The sequence below is a fragment of the Conger conger genome, chromosome 9 (genome assembly GCF_963514075.1).
Source record: "Conger conger chromosome 9, fConCon1.1, whole genome shotgun sequence".
NCBI classification, from domain to species: domain Eukaryota; kingdom Metazoa; phylum Chordata; class Actinopteri; order Anguilliformes; family Congridae; genus Conger; species Conger conger.
The window spans coordinates 19,349,534-19,376,055 of record NC_083768.1 but is presented as its reverse complement, the minus strand read 5'-3'; the positions used below and the strand labels follow the sequence as shown (position 1 = coordinate 19,376,055).

Sequence of the window (26,522 nt, the reverse complement as noted above, 5' to 3'; positions counted from 1 at the left end):
ACACTGTGTCCAGCTCCCTCATCGATCCCCATAACCTGAGGAGACAGGGAGGCAGCGTCTGAATGATACACCGTGTCAGGAACCAGAACAATAAACAATAGCGAGACCACAGGAGCAATTTTTAAATCTTTATTAAACTTGCAGCAGAGTACACAGGCAAGGGTCGCTAACCAGCAAGCAGTAGCAGTAGAGATCAGGCAGTTTGCAAACAAGAGTCCAGGCAATGGGTCAGTACAAAAGCAAAGAGATATAGGAGTCTGTGGATTCGTCTGACCAACCACTGCCGAGTGGGCCTTCTCCTGCGGTCAGTCCTGCTCTCAGGGACAAGTCACCAGACCAGACATCACCAGACCGAGCCGTGGGGTATGCATCCCCGAATACACCACCGCATAGTGTGGTGCAGGTGACTTCCAGAGGCCGTGAGGTCAGACTTCCTTACAGGTATAGAGACACTTAACTCTCTAGCTTTAATACGTTTTCGGTTTGAAAACGGTTTGATTACGTATTGATGGTATTGATATTGTCATTGATGATTTTGACTGTTTTTCATACTGACATACAGTTGTTATAAATTATGCACTCTTGAGTTATGACATGGAGATATGGAAATGGACTGTATGGCTGTTGCCGAAGTCGAACACCCATGGACTGTTTGAACTGTTCCAGAGTAATAGGGACAGCAACTATCGAGGGCAGAATAATCCCTACGTTGCTGTGGATGGCGGGCAGTCTACCCCAAAATCCTAGTTTCTATGTGACCCTTTGTTATGAAATTATACCTGTTCTGTCTTGGGTAATTCATGTGATTTCTCAACTACTTAAAGGGGGAGATGTAGTGATAAGTGAATGCATGGGCCACCGTAGTGCCCTTCCTGTGATGTCGTATTTACGTGCTTGAGAAATAAACCATATTTACGTGCTTGAGAAATACACGGTTGTCACGGTTAACACTTATGACACTTGGCATATCAGAAAATAACACCACCACCAAATGAATTAGCCTGCCACAAGTTTAATGAATAGTTTATACTTAAAGCCTTATTAGTATGCATACAGAATATATATACATATAAAATATTTTCAGTGATTTTCAAATTGGAATGTAGAAATGCATAGTTTTTGATGGCTGTATGATTTTTTATAAAAGCAATGAAGAATTCAGAATTCAGAATTCAGTTTAGTCCACATACAGTCCATATGCAAAGTTCTAAAAAAGTTAACTCTCAAAAAATGGGTTTGCAATTGTAAAAAAAAAAAAAAAAAAAAACTGAAACAAACCCACAGTATGTTGACATTTTTTTTCACAGAATTCTGATTTTGTTCAGCAAGCTCTTCGGGAAAAAAATTAGTACAAGTGCACAAAGCCGGATCAATTCTGCAGAACTGAATGTCAATTGTTGGTTTCACACCCATTTTATACACTTCTATAACTCCTCCTAAAAAATACCAGCTGATCTCTGACACGCCACAATGATTTCAGCACTCTTGGGTGCCAACATCATTGTGGCAATCGCCCAAATTATAATTTTGCTTTGTGAGCTATTTAAAAATAAATGTTCTCTCGTCACAATTTTGCTTGGTAAGCTATTCTCTAAAAATGAATGTTTTCTTTAAAGATGACACTTGTTTTGTAAGCTATTCTGAAATGTTCTCTTGTCCAAAATAATTGACATTTTGCATCATAAGCTCAAAAAGAAATGATATTTTGCATCATAAGCTATTCTTAAAAATAAATGTTCTTATCGCATTGTACAGGCATACAGCTGTTCTGCAAACTGTCCTTGACAAAGGTAGCCCACCCCCACAACGCAAGACATCCTGCCCTGCAAGCTGTTTTTTAACAAAAAGGAATCATAAAAGATTAATGATGCAAAACATGGTGTTATTCTGTACTTTCCAGTTTTCCTTTTAAGCATACACATTATTTTATTCAATTCAGGTTACATATGGGTCACTATACTTCTAGCACAAATGAGCACTTAATCAGTTTGAAAATATACAGACATACTCAATCATACTTTAATATTTGATTAATGGTGGTTTCTTGCGTTTCCATAAGCTCATCTGTAATTAATGATATAGGTTAATTGGCTTACATATTGATTACATGAGTAATAGGCAGCATACATGTGATATATATTGATTATAGGCCGCATACATATTGGTATACTTTTGGCATGAAGCTTTAAGAGTTTTGGAGGAACCAGCTTGCTCAACTCTGACAGTTTGACGGTTTAGTCTGATTTTGTCTTGTGATTGGAATGGTAAATGGTTGGCATTTATATAGCGCCTTTATCCAAAGCGCTGTACAATTGATGCTTCTCATTCACCCATTGATACACACACTCACACACCGACGGTGATTGGTTGCCATGCAAGGCACCGACTAGCTCGTCGAGAGCATTTGGGGGTTAGGTGTCTTGCTCAGGGACACTTCGACACAGCCCGGGCGGGGATCGAACTGGCTAGGTAAGCAGCATTTTGAATAGTTAAGTTTGGTCACTTTTGCTTTGTTGATTGTTTACTTATTTATGAGTATTTCACAATAAATTTGTTTTGGAAGTGCAGTGTTACCCTTTTCAGTCTTATGTCTAAGATTTTGAAAATTTAGCACAAACTTGTGAGAATAGTGCCAAAGTGATGTGTACTGTAATAAAAAATAGATTTCCCCAAAATCAAGCTTTCATCATTTTTGGCATCTCTGGTTTAGAAATTGGTGCATCCACCGCTGGCAAGGAGTCTTTTCCTGTAATGCTCTAATACCTGTGCATTATACGGTAATACCTGTACATATAAACGGTATTACCTGTGCATAGAAACATGTGCATTATACTGTAATACTTGTGCATGTACATGCAGTATTAAAAAGATAAATGATATCTGAATGAATTGCAAAATAAACTCTTTCCAGCTATACTAATAAAATGTAATTCTCAGTACAGTGCAAATTGGCAAACATTTCCTAAGGTGTAATTACAATTTGTCTTCTCCGAAACCTGCTACAGTCTCCTCCTAAAACTGCAACATTAAAAATTAGTGCTGCTACTATTCATCAACACCATCATCTTGTAGAGCATACATGTTGGAGGAGAAAAACCTCTTTGTGGCTCCAACCCCCTGAACTTTCTTACTGGCATTCACCCACTTCCTGGACGGGGGTCTGAAAAAGTCAGCACCCACAGAGCGCTGCACCGCCACTTGGATGTCCCTGTAGAGCTGTGCAGGAAAGGGGGCTCCCATCAGCAGGTCCTCTGGGGTACTGCCCCACTTCATCTCCACCACAGCACAGTGCACGAATGTCCCACTGTACAGCCTGTCCAAAGAGAGACATGAAAGTCTGCATGACCACTTCGCCAAGAGCCTTTCACTCAGAAGACCTGAACTGCTCATGATTGGGAGTGTCAACAATAGGGGGTTAGATCATTGCAGTGATCATGTGAATAGCAAATACAAATTCATGGCACAACACCTCTTGGAATTCTTGGATTTGTGGAATTAATGACTCACTAACATTATTTGTAAAATTGTCAAAAACATATTATTTGTGAAAGTATCAGGTAAGAAAATAACAAACAAGCCATACTTGTTTTTGACAATTTGAGCTTTCATGTTTCTCCTTACTACTTCTCCTGGAATATTGTTTTATCTGAAAGGGTAAACAGCCCTTTGTGAGAAAGGGCACAGTCAGGCATTCTGTACCAGGCACACTCTGGCTCTGGAAGTGGACAGCAGAGCAGCTGGTTCAGGTAGATGCTCATCCACAGGCAGGACTGCCACTGGCTGTAAGCATGGGCCACGTCCAAATCAGGCCCTCTCCTCTCATTCGCTCTGACCTGTAGCCTGGCCAGCCTATTACAGACTGCCCTCACGCCTGGGTACTCAGCCGCTGGCCCTAGAGGGAGAGAGTTGTGTTGACCATTACCGATGATGTAACACCACCCGTCTGGGCATCAGTGACTGTCATTACTGTCAGTGACCTCAGTTCAGATGAGCCATTGAGCTTCCTACAGAACTCTGAAATCAACATAACTGTGAAATCAACCAATGCTGCACTAAGGGAGACAAGGAACAAAGGCAAAGAACAAACAGCACGGGAGTCATGCTATTGCATTGGGTACATTATTTCCATACCATTGTGGAATGTATGCAGCATTATACATATACAGTTCAATGTACACATAAGGAAATGTGTAACCAACTACAGATGTGGTATTGTACTGCCTATCTTTTGTGTATATGATACATTGCGTTCTACAGATGATAGAATGTTCACTAGTGCCAATGATAACTTAAACTGATATAGATAAAATGTATGTCCAGGCACAGTTAACCGAATGCACTGTCCCAATATAAGTTACACAATGCATGCACTATTGGTTCTGAATCTTGCTTCTAGGGTATCAATTTGTGGGCTGGTTTTCATTCCAACCACGAGTACAATCCCAGAACTTTTTCTTAATTACAATTAAAGACAAGCTGAAATGAAAATGTACTTTTTCCGCAATTTAATAAATTCTTCATACCCATACAAACACATCTAAGTGTATAATACACGCCAAAGTGTTTTTCATCCACTTCCTGGAAAACTAGATTTTACAAGATTTGATGTGATCGTGTGCCTGTGTATGTCGATAAAATGTTGTTCCCTACAGCTTCAGGTTCCCCCTACATCTGGACAAAGGGAGACCTTCTGCGCGTGAGCCCCTCGCCTCTGGAACTACCCTCCCTGATGATTTTAGAACTACCCCATCTACTGATGCTTTTAAAACCTTTTTTTGCCAACAGGCCTTGCTTTTAAAATCTATAAAATCTGCTTAAAGATTTGCCACCGCAAATGAGAAGCGCTATATAAATTGAATTTATTATTATTAATAAATAATAATACTAAAAAGACAGTAATCCTTAGCATATATGAGGGACAGTATTACAATTTGCTGTACCTCTCTGGTTGCCTCCAAGTCTGCTAAGTTCTCCATACACAATGCCCAGCAGCAGAGCCTGGACCATCTGCAGGTTAGGTTTGGGCTTGGAGCAGCATAGCCAGTAGCAGGTAACACACACAGGTAAATTGAGGTGGGGGCAATCTGCTATAGTAATGGACTCGTCTGCTCCCAGAGTCTCCAGGAGAACCTGGAGTCGGACAGGTAAAGGCACCTACAAAACAAGTGAGTACATGAAACATAGTCAAGCAAACAGAAGTGATATGGATCTCTCCATCATTCATATGGTATGATGCAAATGAATACAATATCTTTGGGCATCAAATTTAGGTCAAGGGGTTTAATGCCTAGTTATTGAGTACTGCAAGGAGAGAGAACATTGAGAGAAATTCTCACATCGTAAGAATGGTACTACTTAGCTGGAATAACTGGTTAACTGTGCGGATGAGGAAGGATGTGCAATAAAGCTGAATTTGAACTAAATGCTCATTAAAGAACCCACATAGTATTTTTTGAAGAAGGTGTGAAGGGCTCAAAAAGCTTCACTGACACAATGACTAAGCGTAGCTACCTCATTCAATTTCTCCAGAGGCAACTGCTGGAACCCACTTGGAAGAATGGCGTCAATGGAGGCTCCCCTGAATTTGAGACCCTGCCTGTCAAACTCCTGCACATGGTAAAGCGGGCTGCCCTCGGTTGGATTTGTGGTCTCTCCCTGCTCGCTGCCTTGCCCCTGGAGAAGCTTCCTATTCCCATCCAGAAGCAGGCCATAGAAGACCTGGCGGATTGGCAGGGAGGTTGTGTGGCTGCTGGGAAGCTGGCAGTTCTCCACCTGCACTCCCAGTATGGTTTTCTGCAGCACCAGGACGTCAAGAATGAAAGAGGGCAAGTGGCCCCTGGACAGTCTATCCAGGAGCCATTCGGGCAAGTGTCTCACAGGCTCCGGGAGGTTGGCTGGTGTGTAGTATTTTGCCAGGTTGTCCACTGCAGCTCCGTGCATGAAGTACTGCGCCAGGTTGCTGTGGGAGACTTTGTACTCCTGCATTCCGGAGATTATATCCTGAGTGATATCCTGGGCACTGTCTCGGACAAGAACTTCATCCATCGCTTCCTCCGGCCCAGGGAATTGGGACAGCCAATGGAGCAGGCCATCAATGCGGGCGTGCATCCTGCTGTATGCAGGCTGGGCCACTTGCGAGAAGTTAACCCGGCTGAAAAACGCATCCATGGACCTTGGGCTGGTGTAGTCATTGCCAACAATCACCGCAAAGAGAGGGAGCAGCTCTTTGTTCATGTTATTGAAGCAGGCACAGAAATTGTTGATGGAGAAATGGGAGACTGGAATGTACCTTTCCGTGGTCTCCTGGCACATGCTGATGTTGTGCCACTCGAAAAACTCGTATGGGAGGTACCCACCCTTCAAGTCGAAGATATAGAAATCACTGTCCTTGCTTAGCACTGCGCAGTTCCACTCATTGGCTAAGCAGGCAATCTCTTGGTCAGCCTCGAACATGCAGTAGATAAAGGGGACATTAAGGCTGGACAGCTTCTGTCTGAAGACCATTCTGGAGAGGAGTGAGAAGGGAGAAAATTGGGACTGCTTTGACTTCCCACTTGATATCTTGCCAGCCTCCTCGATCCTGCCCTGGGCTCGCTCTATTAGTGTTGGAAATTTCTTGCCACTGTAATCAATCGCCCCATCCATCACGACAAAGGGCTTTATGTTGCAGGTGGTAAGGGTCTCAAAGAATTGTTGGATGATGTTTGCGAAGGATTCATAGTCTCCTCCGTGCCGCTGGTCCAAGCCTGATTTGATGTACAAGTTGCAGAACAAGCTGTTTCCATCAATTACAAGTTTGGTGTTTTTTAGCTTTCGTTCCTCATAAAACTGTTTCTTATTTCCTTCAATGTAACTTGTGAGTCCTCTCACACCCATGGTTTCTGCTGGGGGCAAGGGGCAAGGTTATTATATACAGCCTCCACCAGCAAATATAAAACATATTCCTCATAGTTACAGCCATTGTAAAATTGTTTAAAACCCTGGTGGAAATGCCAGCTTGGTTCTAGCCTGGTTTTTCGCTGGACCAGCTGGTTTGAAGCGGATTTTGAAATGGTCAAACTCGTAACAAGCTGGTAGATAAAACAACCATACTGGCAAGACCCTGTCCAGCTGATGGAGCAGCTTGGTACAAGTAACAGACCATCCAGCTGGAGCAGAAGCTGGTTCCAGCTGGGATTTCAAATAGCCTCAATGCTTTTATCACGAAGTTCTATCAGGAAATTGACTACAATAGAGAAAAAAATAATAATTAAAAGAATGATAGGCTTTCATTCATATTTATTACTACAGTATAGTCACCTGGAATTGTATTGGCTCAGCTTGGATATGGTAAACTAGCAACATGGGTTGCCTTAAGAGCTTACTAGTGTAGGAACCACAACTCCCACAATCCCACAGGACAATTCCGCGACCCCGCATGACGTCTAGCTTGGTTTAGCCAATCCCGCAATGGCGGGAGCAATAAACTTTCCCCTATAAGAGCAAGACATGTTCTCGGGATCCCTCTCTTCTCTTCCCTTTCTTCCTTCCCTTCCTCGACGCACCCTTTTTGGCCATTCGCTTCAGCTCATCTGCTCCGAGCCTCTGACAGAGGCTGAATGCTGCACAGCGCACTACCAGGCCTACGGACACACCTAGTTACCTTGCGGTAACTTCGTAGCCTATAGCGAGTGGAAACTGGTGTACACGGAATGCTACATCAGTTTACCCCTGCAAAGCTCACCAAGGAACAACATCAACAAACTTTTCCACCCGGAAAAAGGACCAGCGAACATCCTTCCAGCAACCGAGCGGACCAGACAGCAACGCGCGGCTAAGACCGGAACGCCCCAGCACCTCTCCAGGACACGCATTCACAGCACCATTGCGGCTCCTAAAAGGACAGCACGTCTTTTGAATCCAATGCGTATGGACTCAGTAAGAGAACAAACATTCAGGCATAGCCAGTGTTTAGTTTAGTCTTGACTGATATTGTGAATCTGGGTTCTATATTTGCCGTCTTACTGTTTGAATGTATTTTTGTTAGCCATATATATACCTGAATTGATTTGCCGTCTTCCGTGTATGTAATTAGAATAAAACTACGCAAGTAGTCTGTTCTCACAGCTAACTCTATCACTGACACGCCCAATTTACCTTTCCTTTGTCCAAGGGACACACGCGCGCACACACACACACACACACACACACACACACACACCTACTAACTTCCCGTTAGTTTATCTGTTCTGTGTTTGTACGTTTGCTAAATAAATATATTTTATTCAACCCGGTGTCTGTTTTGGCGTCACATAGATATGAGAGCCGAGTTAAAGGAGTCTTTCGAAGAACTTCCAACATTCAGGTTATCGGTATGTTTAATCATTAATATTAGTTGTTTTAATTATTAATTTAAATACTAAATTTGTGGTTAGATATTTCCGATAACAGTAATTTTATGAGACTGATTACTTTTTGCAGTTATACTGCTACATGACATTAACTGGTGCTCCGGTTTCGTAGAGAGTGAAATCCTTAATTTTGTGCCCCGTGTGAGGCAGACTAGCTTTGGCTCAAATTTCATGTCTTGCGACTTCATAACGAATTCCCCTTCATTATTTGGAGCTCTGCGTGAGAAAGACGAGCTTTGGCTCATATTTCATGTCATGTGACTCCAGAACGAATTCTCGGCATTCTTTGGCTCTCTCAGCTAAATAGCCACAAGTGCAAGTTTCCGAAAAGACCACTAGATGTCACCATTGTACCATTTTTGAAAGCCTGCATGAGCCGCTTTCTCAATACACTGCCCCCTCGTGTAACATTGTGGCATTACATTCGTAATCTTACACGGTAGTTTGTTGATTGGCATTTACCTTCCGGTGTAATACGTATTATCAATAATAGTATTATTAGCCGTACTGTATTATTAATTTTAATTACCTCATCAAAGTAATTTTTGTAATTTATTGAATTTTACCTTTAAATCCAAATTTAATTGTAATTTCAACCTGTCACATTCTGATATTTAGGATTAATGTGATCAGCATCACAGTTCCTATTTTACGGTCTGAATATCCGCCATATGTTTGGTCGTTTTTCTGTTGTTGCATTGCAGTACCGCTTGTGCTACCCGAGTCCCTATGTGATGCTATAGCTACCTTGTACTATAGCTAGAGAATATTCAAAGAGCTTTTTAAATTCTTTATCCTTCATCACAACTTATATGTTGGATTGTGATTTTGGGTGAACAATTCATTGCCAAGTTTTAGGAGCTCAAGGCCCTTGTGAAATAGTTAACTTCAAGAGTACCGTCTTAAGTTACTGATTCAGCTTTTAGCTTTATTTGGCTTGAGATATGGAACCTATATCTATTGATAAGTACCTTTCCTTTTTAGCCCACGGTTTAGCACCTGGCTACATAGCTTTCCTGAATCAGATGAACCTCACTGATTGTAGGAAAGAAATGTTCTCCTTAATCAACAAGAAACGTCACCCAACCATTCAAAAGACCCAATTCTAAGTTGTCTGGTCTTGAATTTTGCCAGACAGATTAGTCTTGCTCTTCAAAGCAACAAAAACCTAGAATCAGAGATGGCATACCTCAAAGGACAACACACTAGTGTTTTACTTGAGCTTCAAACTGTTGGCAAGAGAGCAGTTAAATACTTGCGTGATCTGCATTCAGCCGAATCAGATCTTTGTTCCTACAGAGAGGAATTATTTCAGTTGAAGAGTGGATGCCACAAGCTACCACATCCACTCTCTTCTCTGAACCTGCTTTCTCAGGCTTGCCCAACTCCAGCTTCTCCTGCTTCCTCCTTCCACCACAAGGCGGGGGAAGGGGGGTTACAAATTGATTCAGGTTTGTCAGATCCCGGTTCCACAGCTTGCTCTGATGGAGACTCCTCAGTCTCCTCAGATTGCAGTGCTGTTGACCACCCTTGCAATGGGTTGTCCACCTCTTCCCTAGAGAGGGAAAGGGGGGACTCCATCCCAATGGTGGTCCATCTCCACAAAGGAGGAACAGTCAGGCAAGTACAGGACTGCACCTTCCATGCTTACCCCTCTAGCAAGGAGGTCAGAGAACCCTCCCGTGGACACGGTAGAAGTGATTCTGTATTATTAATTGGGCACACAGAAAGCAACGCTAATGCTGCTAGCTTTCCCTTTATAACTAAGAGGATAGGTGACCGCTCTGTACAGTACACTGACAGTGACAATTCATCTTCTGCCAACGATTGTGAGAATAATGACTGTTTTGCAGCTCCACCCCCTAAACCAAACTGAGGACGTCGAGCTCCGCATGAAACGCGTTGACATTCAAATGTGATTTCAGTCTCTCCTTCCCCAAACAGGCAGACTAGTGCAACTTCACATGGTCTTCGCTTTGAGGAGCTAGAGGCCATGGCAAAGTATGTCCATGTATTTGACCCCAAGGACTCCGAATTTAACATTCAGAGTTACTTGAGAGAAGTTGACTACTGTCTCTCGGATCTGCCCAGGGCAACCGATCGAGAAAAGGTAAGACTTGTATGGAAAACCTCTACCAGAGAGATCCATACATTTATGGAACAACTTCCACCAAAGGTTCGTTCTTGCTATGCTACGGTTTGTGAAGCGTTGGTAGCTGAGTACCTGCCACAGTTTGATCAGGCAACAGCCATGATCAAATCTGTGTAGGTTAAACATAGCCGCACAGAACGTCCAAAAGACTTTTACCAACGACTTAAACATACGTTTTTCCAGGGAAGAAATGGACCAGGCTTAGATGAAGATCAAGCTTTCAAATCCCTGTTTGTGCACAACCTGCACCCCTGCATCCAAACTCATGTTTCACTGTTTTCAAGGGGCCAACACTCAGCCCTTGAATTAAGGAATGAAGCCCAAATGGTCTGGGACACTTTAAGGATTGTGCCCAGGAACGAGGGATTGGAAACAGCTAAGCACGTTGTGCCAACCAAGCTCGCTGGCACTTTCCAGGTTGCCCCTTTAAAGTCTAATAGCTTAAAACAATGGCATATGAGTAAATTCCCGGTTAAGAGCCACCGTGGCCACTTCTCACACTCTGATTCCAGCCGGAATTGGAGAGAAGACCGACCCGGTAGGCCCAAGCCTGAGAGTCACCAGCGTGACTATGATAGGGAAGATACCTTGTTTGAAGAGAGCTTCTTCAGTTTTTCTGAGGACAACTAAAGCCTCTAACCTTTGTTCAGTGGTGTGTATGCCTTGAGTAACCACTCCAAAGAGCTGTTTGGTCTTGTTCAACATCCGTCAAGAGTAAGACCGATTGATAGCCATGGTCTCCTCACAGGCAGACTCTAAGCTGAAGCTTTGACCGCTTTCTTTTGCACACCTTTCCTACCAAAGGGGGGTGGCAAAATAAGCTGGTAGTTTACAGCAGTCACTTAGATTTGCATGTAGCAGCAGCAAACGCAGATCGTAAGTAGCTACTGTAAAGTTCAATAATTGCTTCTTTCTAGAGCTACTGAACCATGGTAAAGTATTGCATGTAGGAACTACAGTGTAATCTTTACAAGTACAATGGGCTCAATAATTATTGGCACCCCTCACCAGCAATGCACAAACAAGGCTTAAAAAAAAAAGAATAATATAATTATAGAGAAAGGTAATACACCAACATGTGCCAAATACTGTACTTTATTAATGTTTCAATGGAAACAACCAAAATCATAACAATCATTTAATAAAAAATAAATTTCAACAAAATCAAGGTTTCAGAATTATTGGCACCCTTCACCTAGTACTTAGTGCAACCACCTCTGGCAAGGATAACAGCATGGAGTCTCTTCCTGTAATTTTTTGACAAGATTAAGGAACACATTTGGAGGGATTTTGGACCATTCCTCTTTGCATATCCTTTCAACATCCTTCACGTTCTTGGGTTTGTGCTGACCTCTTCAACAGACCTCTTCAACTCAGCCCACAGGTTTTCGATTGGACTGAGGTCTGGTGACTGAGATGGCCATTGCAGAACGTTGATTTTGTTGTCACGGAACCATTTCTGTGTGGATCTTGAGGTGTGTTTTGGGTCATTGTCTTGTTGGAAAGTCCACCTACGACCAAGTCCCAGACTTCTGGCAGAGGGAACCAGATTTTCAGCCAAAATTGCCTGATACTTGCTGGAATTCATTATGCCATCAATCCTAACCAGTGCCTCTGGACCTCTGGAATTAAAACAGCCCCAAAACATATTTCACTGTGCGTATGAGGTGCTTCTCCTTGTATGCATCTCTGTTCCAACGCCAAACATACCGATGCTGTATCTGACCAAAACGTTTCTTCGATTATGGAGGTGGCGTCTGATGGTGCTTTTTGAAACCTGGTGACCCCAAGATGCCACCAAGACCTGCAATTCTTTCACTGTGATCCTTGGGGATTTTGTTGCTTCTCTCACCATTCTCCTCAGTATCCTGGGGGGCAAGATGCAGTTGCATCCTCTACCCATGAGATTTTCAACAGTTCCATATCTATAATTGCTCTGACAGTGCTCAGTGGTATATTCAATCGTTTGTGAATTTTCTTGTAGCCATCACCACGTTTATGAGGGTCTACGACAATCTGCCTCTTTTGAACTGCCAATTATTTTGTTTTCTTCATGGGGTTGGATGACAAAGGGATATTGCATGTGTGTTACCTCATTTTTAAACCCTGGTGAAACAGGAAGTGATGTAATCACTCAATACAGTTCTTTAACACATAGATAAACTTAAATAAGTGGAATTTAATACGTGGTTTAATTTTGGTAGGTGTTATTTACAATAATCTTTAAGGGTGCCAATGATTGTGAAACATTGATTTGGAGGAAATTTGATTTTTAATTAAATCAGTAAATGATTTTTGTTGGTTCCATTAAAACATTAATATAGCACAGTATTTATCACATGCTGGTATTTCGCGTTTGTCTAAATATATTGTTTAGAATTTTTTTGAGTATTGTTTGTTCATTTTCTGTCAGGGGTGCCAATAATTTTTAAGCCCACTGTATATTGCCACACCCCAGTATGCCTTACTCCACCTCTTCCACAAGTAAGACAAGACCACTTGTGAGCTTACCTCATCGTTTAGAAATGAGACCACCTCTCCATTTCCTTCCTGATGACACAGCCATAAGGTTAAGCTTGGATACAGGAAGCTGTCCTAATTTGAAAATGTCCCCTCACATATTTCAGATGACAACCCTCGTCAGCAACCTGACTGAAGGGACTAGAATAATTGGTCAGTCTGAAGAAGACTTCCAAAGGCTACAGCCTCTCCATCCTAGACCCCTATGTCATCTGAACATTTTCGTGGCTGGGACATTCCTGTTGGTGCTCCAAACTTCTGGACGCCACCCAATAACTAACAAAACGACTAACCCTTTCACCAAGGTTTCTTATGTTTTGTGACAATGTTTTCACTGTTCGACCTTAGTGTTTCACATTGTTTGTATCATGTGTTTTAGACCAGTTTAGTTCATTGTTGATAAATGCCTGATGTTTGTCAGTCAATTGTGAACAGTGTTACCGACCAAATGTACTTGACCTGTGGACTGTGAACTGACTTTTGTGCTCTCAAGGAACACTAGCTTCAGCCGCATCCTGGAGACCACAGGGGGGATGTAGGAACCATAACTCCCACAATCCCACAGGACAATTCCGCGACGTCCACCCCGCATGACGTCTAGCTTGGTTCAGCCAATCCCGTAATGGCGGGAGCAACAAACTTTCCCGTATAGACGAAATACATGTTCTCGGGATCCCTCTCTTCTCTTCCCTTTCTTCCTTCCCTTCCTCGACGCACCCTTTTTGGCCATTCGCTTCAGCTCATCTGCTCCGAGACTCGGACAGAGGCTGAATGCTGCACAGCGCACTACCAGGCCCACGGACACACCTAGTTACCTCGCGGTAACTTCGTGGCATAGCCAGTGTTTAGTTTAGTCTTGTCTGATATTGTGAATCTGTGTTCTATATTTGCCGTCTTACCGTTTTACTGTATTTTTGTTAGCCATATATATACCTGAATTGATTCGCCGTCTTTCGCGTATGTAATTAGAGTAAAACTACGCAAGTAGTCTCTTCTCACAGCTAACTATCACTGACACGCCCAATTTACCTTTCCTTTGTCCAAGGGGCGCGCGCGGGCGCGGGCGCGCGCACACACACACACACACACACACACACACACACACACTACTAACTTCCCGTTAGTTTATCTGTTCCGTGTTTGTACGTTTGTTTAATAAATATATTTTATTAAACCCGGTGTCTGTTTTGGCGTCACATAGACATGTGAGCCGAGTTAAAGCAGTCTTTCGAAGAACTTCCAACCTTCAGGTTATCGGTATGTTTAATCATTAATATTAGTTGTTTTAATTATTAATTAAAATACTAAATTGGTGGTTTGATATAAAGTGTTTAGATATTTCTGATAACAGTAATTTTATGAGACTGATTACTTTTTGCATGTATACTGCTACATGACATTAACTGGCGCCCCGGTTTCGTAGAGAGTAAAATCCCTACACTAGCTAACACTAATTTTGAAGTATTGTGCTGATGATGCCTTGAAAGATTGGATAAATTAGGATAAATAAGCATGGACTCGCTATCCATCAAATCCTTAGAATAAGCGCAAGGTGAGTGCCAATAATGCATCCTTAAAAGACATGAACTGTCTGTAAGCAAGCAAAAAAGTTAACTTACATTTCAAATGCGTCACCGTGGATTCAGAATGAGAGATGCTGACTATCTGAATAAATGAACATACTTAAAAACACTTCCTGCATTAAGTGTATTTTATTCGCAGACGTGTTCTTGCTTGTTCTGAATTCTGAATGCTATCCCTTATGTCACTGCCAAAGCAATAAACTGGACTACCGTAAATCCTCAAATTGTGTCCGGGATTCTCTTTGAAGCCGGGGGCGTGGTCGATTCGGACAAATAAAGGCCGGCCCCCAAATACAAACCGGGGTAATATTGCCTACCAGTAGGGCTATCAGTCCATGAGCACTAGAAGACATTGTTTCGATTTAACTCAATTAAATAAAAGAGCTCTTCTTAATATTTTATATTGTTGGTTGGTTTAATACTGTTGCCAATGAAAAGTCGTTGTCCTACACCATGGGTCTCCAACACGTTGCTCTCAAGCTAGAGAACCAGTCGCTTGCCGTCCCCTGCTGAGTAGCTTGCCAAAGGCTGAAGCAGTATACATTTAAACACAATTGTTGCCGCGAGGCATTCCAGCCTACGAATTTAATAAAAAGTAAATCAGGTAAAATTTAAAATGAACTCAATTTAGGCTACTTGGCTACGCAATAAGGTTTCCATGTATTTACAGCACAGCGCACGTTCAGTGAATGAATGAAAGCGGCTGCCTTGGCTCGCAATAAACAGACGGGTGGAAATCCCGACACTCTTTCAACTACATAAAACTTAACAGTGAACCATCAAATACCCCACAGATTTCAGTGCCCATCAGTCCCAACATTTAGCAATAGAATCAAACAGTCCAAAAGTAAATTAAATCCCAAACCAAAGCGAAAATCTTTTGATAGCTGTTGAGGAAATATTTTTTGTCTCTTTTCCTCCTCGTCCCTTTTACGTAGGTGAAGTTGTTTTGGCAGCAATGATGTTGAAAAAATATTCAGACTCAGTAGTTGCTCATTATAAATCTTTAATTAAAAATAAAACAGATTAATCTGGGGAGTCTGTGCGCTCCAGAGAACTTCCAGAGATCAGAGAATTCCAAAGTAACAGTAGGAAGTATCCTAGTCTTTATACATTATAGCTAACCAATCCTTTGTCATAAATCATCACATTGTCTCTCTTAACCCGCCTTAATATTTTCTGTCACTCTATGAAAGCTGAGCTGTCTTAACCTTTCGCCTATATAATGATGCAGGCAAATTGAGCTGGTGATCACTAACTCAAAACATCTCTTTGCAAAGACCCACATCTCTTGGGCTGCATCACAGAGTCAAAACAGGCCACATCCAATGCCATGGTTTGTAAACACCTGATTAAGTGTTCTCTGCACTTTCATTAAACAGACTGTACTTTGCAGCTCAATGTGTTTTAACAGACACACAGTTCTAATTGCTCAAGATGACTGACTTATTCATTTGAACATAATTAATAATAATTCTTCAAACAGTATGGCTTATCATTGTAGTACTAAACAGCATTTGAAATATAGTATAGAGATATATAGTAACATTTAGGAAAGGGTATTTTTGCACATGATTCTGAAAGTATTTAAATCAAAATTCATCATTCCTGATTTTCAATAAGGGCATTTTGATCAAACTTCAACATAGCCTACCGGTATGCTGCTCCAAACGAAACGCATGTATCACAATAAAACGCACTTTAGGAAAAAAAGATCCTTAACTTGCTGTTATCTACGCTAATTTATTATTGTTCATGAAGGCGTGTCTGGCAAGTTGTGATTTTATTGGATTCTGGACTTGCATTTGATTTATTGTGTTTGAGAATATTTGCAATAAACTAACTCTGTTAAGACTGACACTATGACTTACCAAACGGTGTTCCTGATTAGCCAACACTAATTGATTTCTGAACGGTTACAGGAAGTGTTGAACAGTGTCGGCCCACTTTAAGTGTAGCTTTTTACTTTATTTCTAAGAATTAAATTCTACAACAGAAGCCTGCCCCAAATAAAGGCCTGTGCTTTGTGCAGCCTAAGTAAATAAAAGACCCCGGCCACAATTTGAGGATTTAGGGTAATAACAATACAACGCAGATTCTGGCAAATCGAAACTCAACTTTATGTGAAATCTCTTAAAGAGACATGAACACATTACTTAATACTGACAATTACTGCAGATAAACTACTTTCAATATGTACACTCTACACAGCACTGAACTCTATGATATGGAAGAGACATCACCGCTTGCTTCTACTACTACACTTCTACTACAGAAGATCCCTTGGCCCCGTTATCTCTGCTCATGGCATCTCATATCATTGTTATGCCGATGACACCCAACTCTTTTTCTCCTTCCCCCCATCAGACACACAGGTCTCTACCCGTATCTCTGCCTGCCTGAGAGACATCCAGAGCTGGATGGGCAACCACCATCTAAAGCTCAACCCAGGTAAGACGGAGGTAATCTTCATCCCTGCTCTAACCTCTCCTTTCTCCAATTTTTCCATCTCACTAGGGGATACCACAGTGACCACTCTATCTGCTGCGAGCTCCTAGCTGGCCTGACCCTGTCAGCCGCTGTGACTGGGAGTGTGTAACCAGAACGCACAATGAGGAAAGCAGAAGCTAATCATTTCCATTTCAGTGTCTGAAATGAGTTACTGGGAGAGGCTGATTAACTTCCAATAGACCCATAAATTCCAGTTCTCCTGTGCTGTATGTGGCCTTCATGTTACATTCATATAGACCACACACCACTGTGAACATACAGTAAATGTGCAGAATGGTAGAACTCCTCGCTCTGTGCATGGCTGTGTTGGTGCTGTCATTAACACGGCCTCTCTGTTTAGGAGACTGGGTGGCGCTGCTGAGGGTGAGCTGCTTCATTGCATTATTTGCATTAATGGCATTTAGCAGAAGCACATTAGACTAAGCAGGAGACAATCCTCCCCTGGAGCAATGCAGGGTTAAGAGCCTTGCTGAAGGGCCCAGCGGCTGTGCGGTGTCTTATTGTGGCTGCACCAGGATTAGAACCACCAACCTTGTGTGTCCCAGGCATTTACCTTAACCACTATGCTACAGGCCACTTCAGATGTCAACTGCACATCTATAAAATTAATCTATGGAACTTCCCATCAAAAATCCAAAACACAAAATCAAGATATTGGCCTAATGTTTTTCTTAAAAATATTGAGTATTTATTCATATGGAATATTTACAGGCTCAAGATGGGCTCATGGTGTTATATACTGTTGCATGTGTGGGAAAAAAAGTTCTGTAGAGGGCACTGTTGGGCTTTAAATTGTATGTCTGATAATGATTGGGGGAGGAATGAAATGAGCAAAAACATTCATTTGTAGGCTTTTGTTTTGGAGGCTGGAAGAGAATTAATTTAATCGGTCAAACTTTACAATGTTATTTGAACCACTGGCATAAACTAATCTACAGTGGGCTCCAGAATTATTGGCACTCCTGACTGGCAATGCACAATAAATAATATCATCATTGAGAGAAACTCAAAATGCCAACATGAAAAATACTTCATTAATGTTTCAATGGAACCAACCAAAATCAAAAAATAATTGAATAAAAAATAGATTTCACCAAAATCAAGGTTTCATCATTTTTGGCACCTCTGGTTTAGTACTGGGTGCATCCACTGCTGGCAAGGACAACGGTGGGGTGTCTTTTCCTGTAATGCTGCAATACCTGCATATTATATGTTTATAATGCACACCTACCTTCCAGGCGACAGTGTACATGTGGTATTAAAGAGTATATCGTAATGCCTTTCCAAAGTAAACTCTTTCCAGCTATGCTATTAAAATGTGTTTCTAGGTACTGTTATGTACGGCACTGAGGACTCGGACACAGACCAGGGGATAATCTAAAAACGCTGTAATTTATTCTGAGTTCAAGAGCCAAGAGATCCAAGACAATGCCAAAAGTAGAACGCAAAAGAATAGTCGAGTAAACGGGCAAAAAGGTCAAAAATCCAGTAAATCAAAGGCCGAACGTACAAAAGGGCGAAGGCAAAACAAAACATGGAAAACATACAGCTCCAGATTAGGGAATAGACATTTGCATAGATTGAAAACCTGAAACTACCGTAAACACCCGAATAGTGGGACATGCAGACAGGGGAGTGACTCGGCTGGTAAACATTCAGACGCAGACATAACAAGGGATCACAAATGAGAAACTGTAATGGAAAACAATAACCAAGGATGTATGATAATGAATACATAACAAGAATAAACATAAATAGAAGCAGGACAGATACAGAAACATTACAGGTACAGTGCAAATGGGCAAGCATTTCCTGAGCTGTAATTACAAATGGAATGCCACTATGTGTCCTGTCTCCTCCTAAAACAGTGACATTAAAAATGAGTGCTACCTACTCTTCATCAGCATCATCATCTAGTACAGCGTACTTGTTGGGGGAGAAAAACTTCTGTGTAGCTCCAACACCCTGATCTTCCTTACTGGCATTCTCCCTCCTTGTGGACTGGGGCTTGAAAAAGTCAGCACCCACAGAGCGCTGCACCGCCACTTGGATGTCCATGTAGAGCTGTGCAGGAAAGGGGGCTCCCATCAGCAGGTCCTCTGGGGTACTGCCCCACTTCATCTCCACCACAGCACCGTGCACGAATGTCCCACTGTACAGCCTGTCCCAAGAGAGACACGAAAGTCTGCATGACCTGGGCACGAGCTAATTCACCCCTTCACCAAGAGCCTTTCACTCAGAAGACCTGAACTGCTCTTGATTGGGAGTGTCAACAATAGGGGGTTAGATCATTGCAGTGTTCATGTGAATAGCTAAAACAAATTCATGGGACAACACCTCTGGAATTCTAGGATTTGTGGAATTAATGACTCATTAACATTATTTGTGAAAGTATCAGGTAAGAAAATAACAAACAAGCCATACTTGTTTCTGACAATTTGAGCTTTCATGTTTCTCCTGACTACTTCTCCTGGAATATTGTTTTATCTGAAAGGGTAAACAGCCCTTTGTGAGAAAGGGCACAGTCAGGCATTCTGTACCAGGCACACTCTGGCTCTGGAAGTGGACTGCAGAGCAGCTGGTTCAGGTAGATGCTCATCCACAGGCAGGACTGCCACTGGCTGTAAGCATGGGCCACGTCCAAATCAGGCCCTCTCCTCTTATTCGCTCTGACCCGTAGTCTGCCCAGCCTATCACAGACTGCCCTCAAGCCTGGGTACTCAGCCGCTGGCCCTAGAGGGAGAGAGTTGTGTTGACCATTACCGATGATGTAACACCACCTGTCTGGGCATCAGTGACTGTCATTACGGTCAGTGACATCAGTTCAGATGAGCCATTGAGCTTCCTACAGAACTCAACCAATGCTGCACTAAGGGAGACAAGGAACAAAGGCAAAGAACAAACAGCATGGGAGTCATGCTATTGGATTGGAAACATTATTTCCATACCATTGTGGAATTTATGCAGCATTATACATATACAGTTCAATGTACACATAACGAAATGTGTAACCAACTACAGATGTGGTATTGTACTGCTCATCTTAGTGTATATGATACATTGCGTTCTACAGATGATAGAATGTTCACTAGTGCCAATGATAACTTAAACTGATATAGATAAAATGTATGTCCAGACACAGTTAACAGTCCCACTGCACTGTCCCAATATAAGTTACACAATGCATGCACTATTGGTTCCGAATCTTGCTTCTGGGGTATCAATTTGTGGGCTGGTTTTCATTCCAAACATGAGTGCAATCCCAGAACTTTTTCTTAATTACACTTAAAGACAAGCTGAAATGAAAATGTACTTTTTCCTCAATTTTATGAATTCATACCCATATAAACACATCTTAGTGTATAATACACGCCAAAGTGTTTTTCATCCACTTCCTGGAAAACTAGATTTTACAAGATTTGATGTGATTGTGTGCCTGTGTATGTTGATAAAATGTTGTTCCCTACAGCTTCAGGTTCCCCCTACATCTGGACAAAGGGAGACCTTCTGCTCGTGAGCCCCTCACCTCTGGAACTACCCTCCCTGATGATTTTAGAACTACCCCATCTACTGATGCTTTTAAAACCTTTTTTTTTTGCCAACAGGCCTTGCTTTTAAAATATATAATCTATAAAATCTGCTGTAAAGATTTGCCACCGCAAATGAGAAGCGCTATATGAATTGAATTTATTATTACTATTAAATAATAATCCTAAAAAGACAGTAATCCCTAGCATATATGAGGGACAGTATGCCTTACAATTGGCTGTACCTCTCTGGCTGCCTCCAAGTCTGCAGAGTTCTCCATACACAATGCCCAGCAGCAGAGCCTGGACCATCTGCAGGTTAGGTTTGGGCTTGGAGCTGCTTAGCCAGTAGCAGGTAACACATACAGGTAAATTGAGGTGGGGGCGATCGGCTATAGTAATGGACTCGTCTGCTCCCAGAGTCTCCAGGAGAACCTGGAGTCGGACAGGTAAAGGCACCTACAAAACAAGTGAGTACATGAAACATAGTCAAGCAAACAGAAGTGATATGGATCTCTCCATTATTCATATGGTATGATGCAAATGAATACAATATCTTTGGGCATCAAATTTAGGTCAAGGGGTTTAATGCCTAGTTATTGAGTACTGGAAGGAGATAGAACATTGAGAGAAATGTCCTTTGGAGGTGAGAGCAATAAACTCAAATTCTCACATCGTAAGAATGGTACTACTCAGCTGGAATAACTGGTTAACTGTGCGGATGAAGAAGGATGCGCAATAAAGCTGAATTTGAACTAAATGCTCATTAAAGGACCCACATAGTATTTTTTGAAGAAGGTGTGAAGGGCTCAAAAAGCTTCACTGACACAATGACTAAGCGTAGCTACCTCATTCAGTTTCTCCAGAGGCAGCTGCTGGATCCCAGTTGGAAGAATGGCGTCAATGAAGGCTCCCCTGAATTTGAGACCCTGCCTGTCAAACTCCTGCACATGGTAAAGCGGGCTGCCCTCGGTTGGATTTGTGGTCTCTCCCTGCTCGCTGCCTTGCCCCTGGAGAAGCTTCCGATTCCCATCCAGAAGCAGGCCATAGAAGACCTGGCGGATTGGCAGGGAGGTTGTGTGGCTGCTGGGAAGCTGGCAGTTCTCCACCTGCACTCCCAGTATGGTTTTCTGCAGCACCAGGACGTCAAGAATGAAAGAGGGCAAGTGGCCCCTGGACAGTCTATCCAGCAGCCATTCGGGCAAGTGTCTCACAGGCTCCGGGAGGTTGGATGGTGTGTAGTATTTTGCCAGGTTGTCCACTGCAGCTCCGTGCATGAAGTACTGCGCCAGGTTGCTGTGGGAGACTTTGTACTCCTGCATTCCGGAGATTATATCCTGAGTGATATCCTGGGCACTGTCTCGGACAAGAACTTCATCCATCGCTTCCTCCGGCCCAGGGAATTGGGACAGCCAGTGGAGCAGGCCATCAATGCGGGCGTGCATCCTGCTGTATGCAGGCTGGGCCACTTGCGAGAAGTTAACCCGGCTGAAAAACGCATCCATGGACCTTAGGCTGGTGTAGTCATTGCCAACAATCACCGCAAAAAGAGGGACCAGCTCTTTGTTCATGTGATTGAAGCAGGCACAGAAATTGTTGATGGAGAAATGTGAGACTGGAATGTACCTTTCCTTGTTCTCCTGGCACATGCTGATGTTGTGCCACTCGAAAAACTCGTATGGGAGGTACCCACCCTTCAAGTCGAAGATATAGAAATCACTGTCCTTGCTTAGCACTGCGCAGTTCCACTCGTTGGCCAAGCAGGCAATCTCTTGGTCTGCCTCAAACATACAGTGGATAAAGGGGGCATTAAGGCTGGACAGTTTCTGTCTGAAGACCGTTCTGGAGAGGAGTGTGGTCGAAATATTGGTCTGCCTTGCCTTCCCACTTGATATCTTGCCAGCCTCCTCGATCCTGCCCTGGGCTCGCTCTATTAGTGTTGGAAATTTCTTGCCACTGTAATCAATCGCCCCATCCATCACGACAAAGGGCTCTATGTTGCAGGTGGTAAGGGTCTCAAAGAATTGTTGGATGATGTTTGCGAAGGATTCATAGTCTCCCCCGTGCCGCTGGTCCAAGCCTGATTCGATGTACAAGTTGCAGAGCAAGTTGTTTCCATCAATTACAAGTTTGGTGTTTTTTAGCTTTCGTCCCTCATAAAACTGTTTCTTATTTCCTTCAATGTAACTTGTGAGTCCTCTCACACCCATGGTTTTTGCTAGGGGCAAGGGCAAGGTTATTATATACAGCCTCCACCAGAAAATATAAAACATATTCCTCATAGCTACAGCCATTGTAAAATTGTTTAAAACCTTGGTGGAAATGCCAGCTTGGTTCTAGCCTGGTTTTTCGCTGGACCAGCTGGTTTGGAGATGGTCAAACTTGTAACAAGCTGGTAGATAAAACAACCATTCTGGCAAGACCCTGTCCAGCTGATGGAGCAGCTTGGTACAGGTAACAGACCATCCAGCTGGAGCAGAAACTGGTTCCAGCTATAATTAATATAGTATCTATGCTTTTATCACAAAGTTCTATCAGGAAATTGACTACAATAGAGAAAAAATAATAATTAAAAGAATGATAGGCTTTCATTCATATTTATTACTACAGTATAGTCACCTGGAATTGTATTCGCTCAGCTTGGATGTGGTAAACTAGCAACATGGGTTGCTTTAACAGCTTACTAGCTTACACTAATTTTGAAGTATTGGGCTGATGATGCCGTGAAAGATTAAAGGAGGTGAACTAAATTAAGATAAATAAGCATGGACTCGCTAGCCATCAAATCCTTAGAATAAGCTCATGGTGAGTGCCAATAATGCATCCTTAAAAGACATGAACTGTCTGTAAGCAAGCAAAAAAGTTTACTTACATCTCAAATGTGTCAGCGTGGATTCAGAATGAGAGATGCTAACTATCTGAATAAGTTAACGTACTTCAAAACACTTCCTACATTTAGTGTATTTTATTCACAGACGTGTTCTTGCTTGTTCTGAATTCTGAATGCTATTCCTTATGTCACTGCCGAAGCGATAAACTGATCTAATAACAATACAATGCAAATTCTGGCAAATCGAAACTGAACTTGATCTCTTAAAGAGACATGAACACATTACTGAATACTGACAATTACTGCAGATAAATGACTTTCAATGTGTACACTCTACACAGCACTGAACTCTGTGATATGGAACGGACGTCACCGCTTGCTTCTACTATCGAAGTTGTAGAAACCAAAAATCCCTGCCACTTCCTACATTTAGTGTATTTTTTCTCAGAGGTGCCCTTGTCCGTTCTGAATTTTGGATACTATTCCTGATGCCACTGCCAAAGCTGTAGACATGCATATTTAACAAGACATACCCTTAGGTAACCTAAGCCACAGACATGACTTGTCAGGAAAGCACGCCCACAGCTAACCTAAGCAGTGAAGTGTTTGAAGTTTGTCTGTGCTATGAGCCCCTCTGAGCACTATTGTAAATTAATGGAGAATATCAAACATTTCCACACTGATGATATTTTGAAACTTAATTAATAATAGATAGATTTGACCAACCTGCCCTTTTCCTATGACCTCATTAATAAGGCATTTTTTGCCTGCAGAACAGCTGCTAACTGGATGTTTTTTGTTTAGTTTTTTGCACTGTAAACTCATCAAACCTCTAAGTGGATAGGCTACAGCAGGAGCAACATTTGGCGCTTTGTGTGTTCAGAATTGCTCTTCTGCATACCACTATTGTAATGTGTGGTTATTCGCGTTACTGTCATATTCGACCAGTCTAGCCCTTCTCTTCTGACCTCTCTCATTAACAAGGCATTTTTGCCTACAGAACTGCTGCTCACGAGATGTTTTTTGTTTGTCCATTCGCACCATTCTTTGAAAAATCTAGAGACTTTTATGCGTTAAAATCCCATGTCTGGGACCTGTCTGGCACCAACAAACACTCCACGGTCTGCAAATGAGTAATGGGTGTGTGTGCGCACACGTGCACCCATGTGTATGTACAGTACCTGCCCCTAGAACGACACTGTGCCCAGCTCCCACATCAATCCCCATAACCTGAGGAGACAGGGAGGAACAAGAGTAAACAAGAGTCCAGGCAATGGGTCAGTACAACAGCAAAGAGATATAGTAGGGATAATCCAAGACAAAGTCGATGTCACAGGGAAAGGGTCGATAACACATGGGCAGTCCAAACAAAAACAGAATCCAGAAACAAAACACCAATAAGCCAAACAGGGTCGAAAAACTATGGGTCGAATCAGAACAGAAGGATAAATCAAGAGGTGCAAGTCTAAGACAAAATGGGTTAATCAGAAAGAAACACTGGAGAGTATGGTCAGGACACATAACAATCTGCCAACAAACTACACAAACAGAGGGGTTTTTATACACAGGTAATGAGAGGGAAAGGACAATCAGGTGTGGGAAACAATCAGGAAGTGGGAGAACCTAACACACCTGGGACACACACCCAACACAGAACAGCATTCACAAAAATATGCAAGTAGGCTATACACTAAGTGAGCACTTTATTAGGTATTTATTAGACTTATCTTTTAGACTTCTACTGCTGTAGGCTATCCATTTAGAGTTATGATGCATTCTGTGTTCAGATGCTCTCCTGCATACAACTGTTGTAATGGGCGGTTATTTGCATTATTGTCACCGTCCTGTCAGCTGTGACTAGTCTGGCGTTTCTGTCGGCAGAACGGTTGCTCACTGGATTTTATTTTAGTTTTTTTGCACCATTCTTTGCAAACTCTAGAAACTACTGTGTATTAAAATCCCAGGAGATCAGCAGTTTCTGAGATACTCAAACCACCCTGTCTACCACCAACAATCATTCCACAGTCAAAGTCACTTAGATCAAATTTTTCCCCCATTCTGATGGTTGATGTGAACATTCACTAAAGCTCCTGACCCATATCTACATGATTGTAAGCATTGGACTGCTGCCACACAATCGGCTGAGATAGATAATCGTATGAATAAGTAGGTGTAATAAAGTAAAAATGTTCCTAATAAAGTGCTTGGTGAGCGTAGGTTACAGCAAAATATTTGAGCTCAGTGACTTCAATTTCTTGAGGCAATTCTGATGTACACTCCCAGCTGACTGGGGCAGCCACCTGTTTGACTCCTGAACAGAGACAGAAACACACCAGCAGACGACTAGCATGAAAGCAGATGATGATAAAGTTCAATTCACTGGCATTTTACTGCACAGATCACAAGGTACTTGAAAATACTTCTGGACCTTATTACCTTGAGATGATGTCCTGATTTGTGTACAACTGGTCAATCTGTTTGAATCAAGTTCAGATATACAGTATTTTTCTATGAAACACTCTGGAATTTAACTTAAAAATATTCGAAAAAATATTGAGTATTTCTTCATACGGAATATTTAGAGGGTCAAGATGGGCTCATGCTGTTAAAGATACCGTTGCAAAAAAAGTTATTTACATTCCAATGTTGCAATTAAAAAGGAAGGCTGTATAATGATTTCTGTAAGAAACTACGTTAGCAAGAACAATTTGTCTTTTGTTATGGAGCTTGGAGGAGAATGTATTTAATTGGTCACACTTTACAATGTTATTTGAAGCATTGGCATTAACTAATGTATATTGGGCTCCAAGTATTGGCACTCCTGACTGGCAGTGCACAAAAAATAAAAAATGAAATTGAGACAAACTCAAAATGCCAACATGAAAAAGACTGTACTTTATCAATGTTTCAATGGAACCTAGCAAAATCTAATTTTCCTTTAATAAAAAATAGATCTCACCAAAATCAAGGTTTCAACATTATTGACATAGTTCAGTACTTGGTGCATCC

General features: G+C 42.1%; 2 protein-coding genes across 4 annotated transcripts; both read right to left on the bottom strand.

Annotated features, from left to right (window-relative positions):
* Positions 1-115: 115 nt before the first annotated feature.
* Positions 116-14,841, bottom strand: LOC133137964 (protein asteroid homolog 1-like). Of its 3 annotated transcripts, none has more exons than XM_061256393.1 (5): positions 14,682-14,841; positions 5,512-6,884; positions 4,941-5,154; positions 3,700-3,892; positions 116-3,313 (listed from the first exon to the last, which is right to left on the bottom strand). In XM_061256393.1, the coding sequence occupies exons 2-5, from the start codon at positions 6,874-6,876 to the stop codon at positions 3,046-3,048; spliced, it is 2,040 nt and encodes a 679-aa protein (XP_061112377.1). In that variant the 5' UTR covers positions 6,877-6,884; positions 14,682-14,841; the 3' UTR covers positions 116-3,045. The 3 variants fall into 3 exon arrangements, with proteins under 3 accessions (XP_061112377.1, XP_061112376.1, XP_061112378.1); XM_061256392.1 differs by having other exon boundaries at positions 5,512-6,881; XM_061256394.1 differs by lacking the exon at positions 116-3,313 and having other exon boundaries at positions 3,329-3,892; positions 5,512-6,881.
* Positions 14,842-19,046: 4,205 nt separating this feature from the next.
* On the bottom strand, positions 19,047-23,686 carry LOC133137571 (protein asteroid homolog 1-like). Its single transcript, XM_061255904.1, has 5 exons — positions 23,556-23,686; positions 21,532-22,901; positions 20,929-21,118; positions 19,697-19,889; positions 19,047-19,317 (listed from the first exon to the last, which is right to left on the bottom strand). Exons 2-5 carry the CDS (start codon positions 22,891-22,893, stop codon positions 19,047-19,049), a joined length of 2,016 nt encoding a protein of 671 aa, XP_061111888.1. The 5' UTR covers positions 22,894-22,901; positions 23,556-23,686.
* Positions 23,687-26,522: the final 2,836 nt, after the last annotated feature.

Coding starts and splice junctions, on each gene's coding strand:
- LOC133137964 (XM_061256393.1), bottom strand. CDS start 6,876: ATGGGTGTGAGAGGACTCACAAGTTACATTGAAGGAAATAAGAAACAG. Junction 5,155..5,511: donor CTCTGGAGAAATTGAATGAG/GTAGCTACGCTT, acceptor CTTGTTTTGTAG/GTGCCTTTACCTGTCCGACT. Junction 3,893..4,940: donor ACTTGGAGGCAACCAGAGAG/GTACAGCAAATT, acceptor CTCTCCCTCTAG/GGCCAGCGGCTGAGTACCCA.
- LOC133137571 (XM_061255904.1), bottom strand. CDS start 22,893: ATGGGTGTGAGAGGACTCACAAGTTACATTGAAGGAAATAAGAAACAG. Junction 21,119..21,531: donor CTCTGGAGAAACTGAATGAG/GTAGCTACGCTT, acceptor GTCCGACTCCAG/GTTCTCCTGGAGACTCTGGG. Junction 19,890..20,928: donor ACTTGGAGGCAGCCAGAGAG/GTACAGCCAATT, acceptor CTCTCCCTCTAG/GGCCAGCGGCTGAGTACCCA.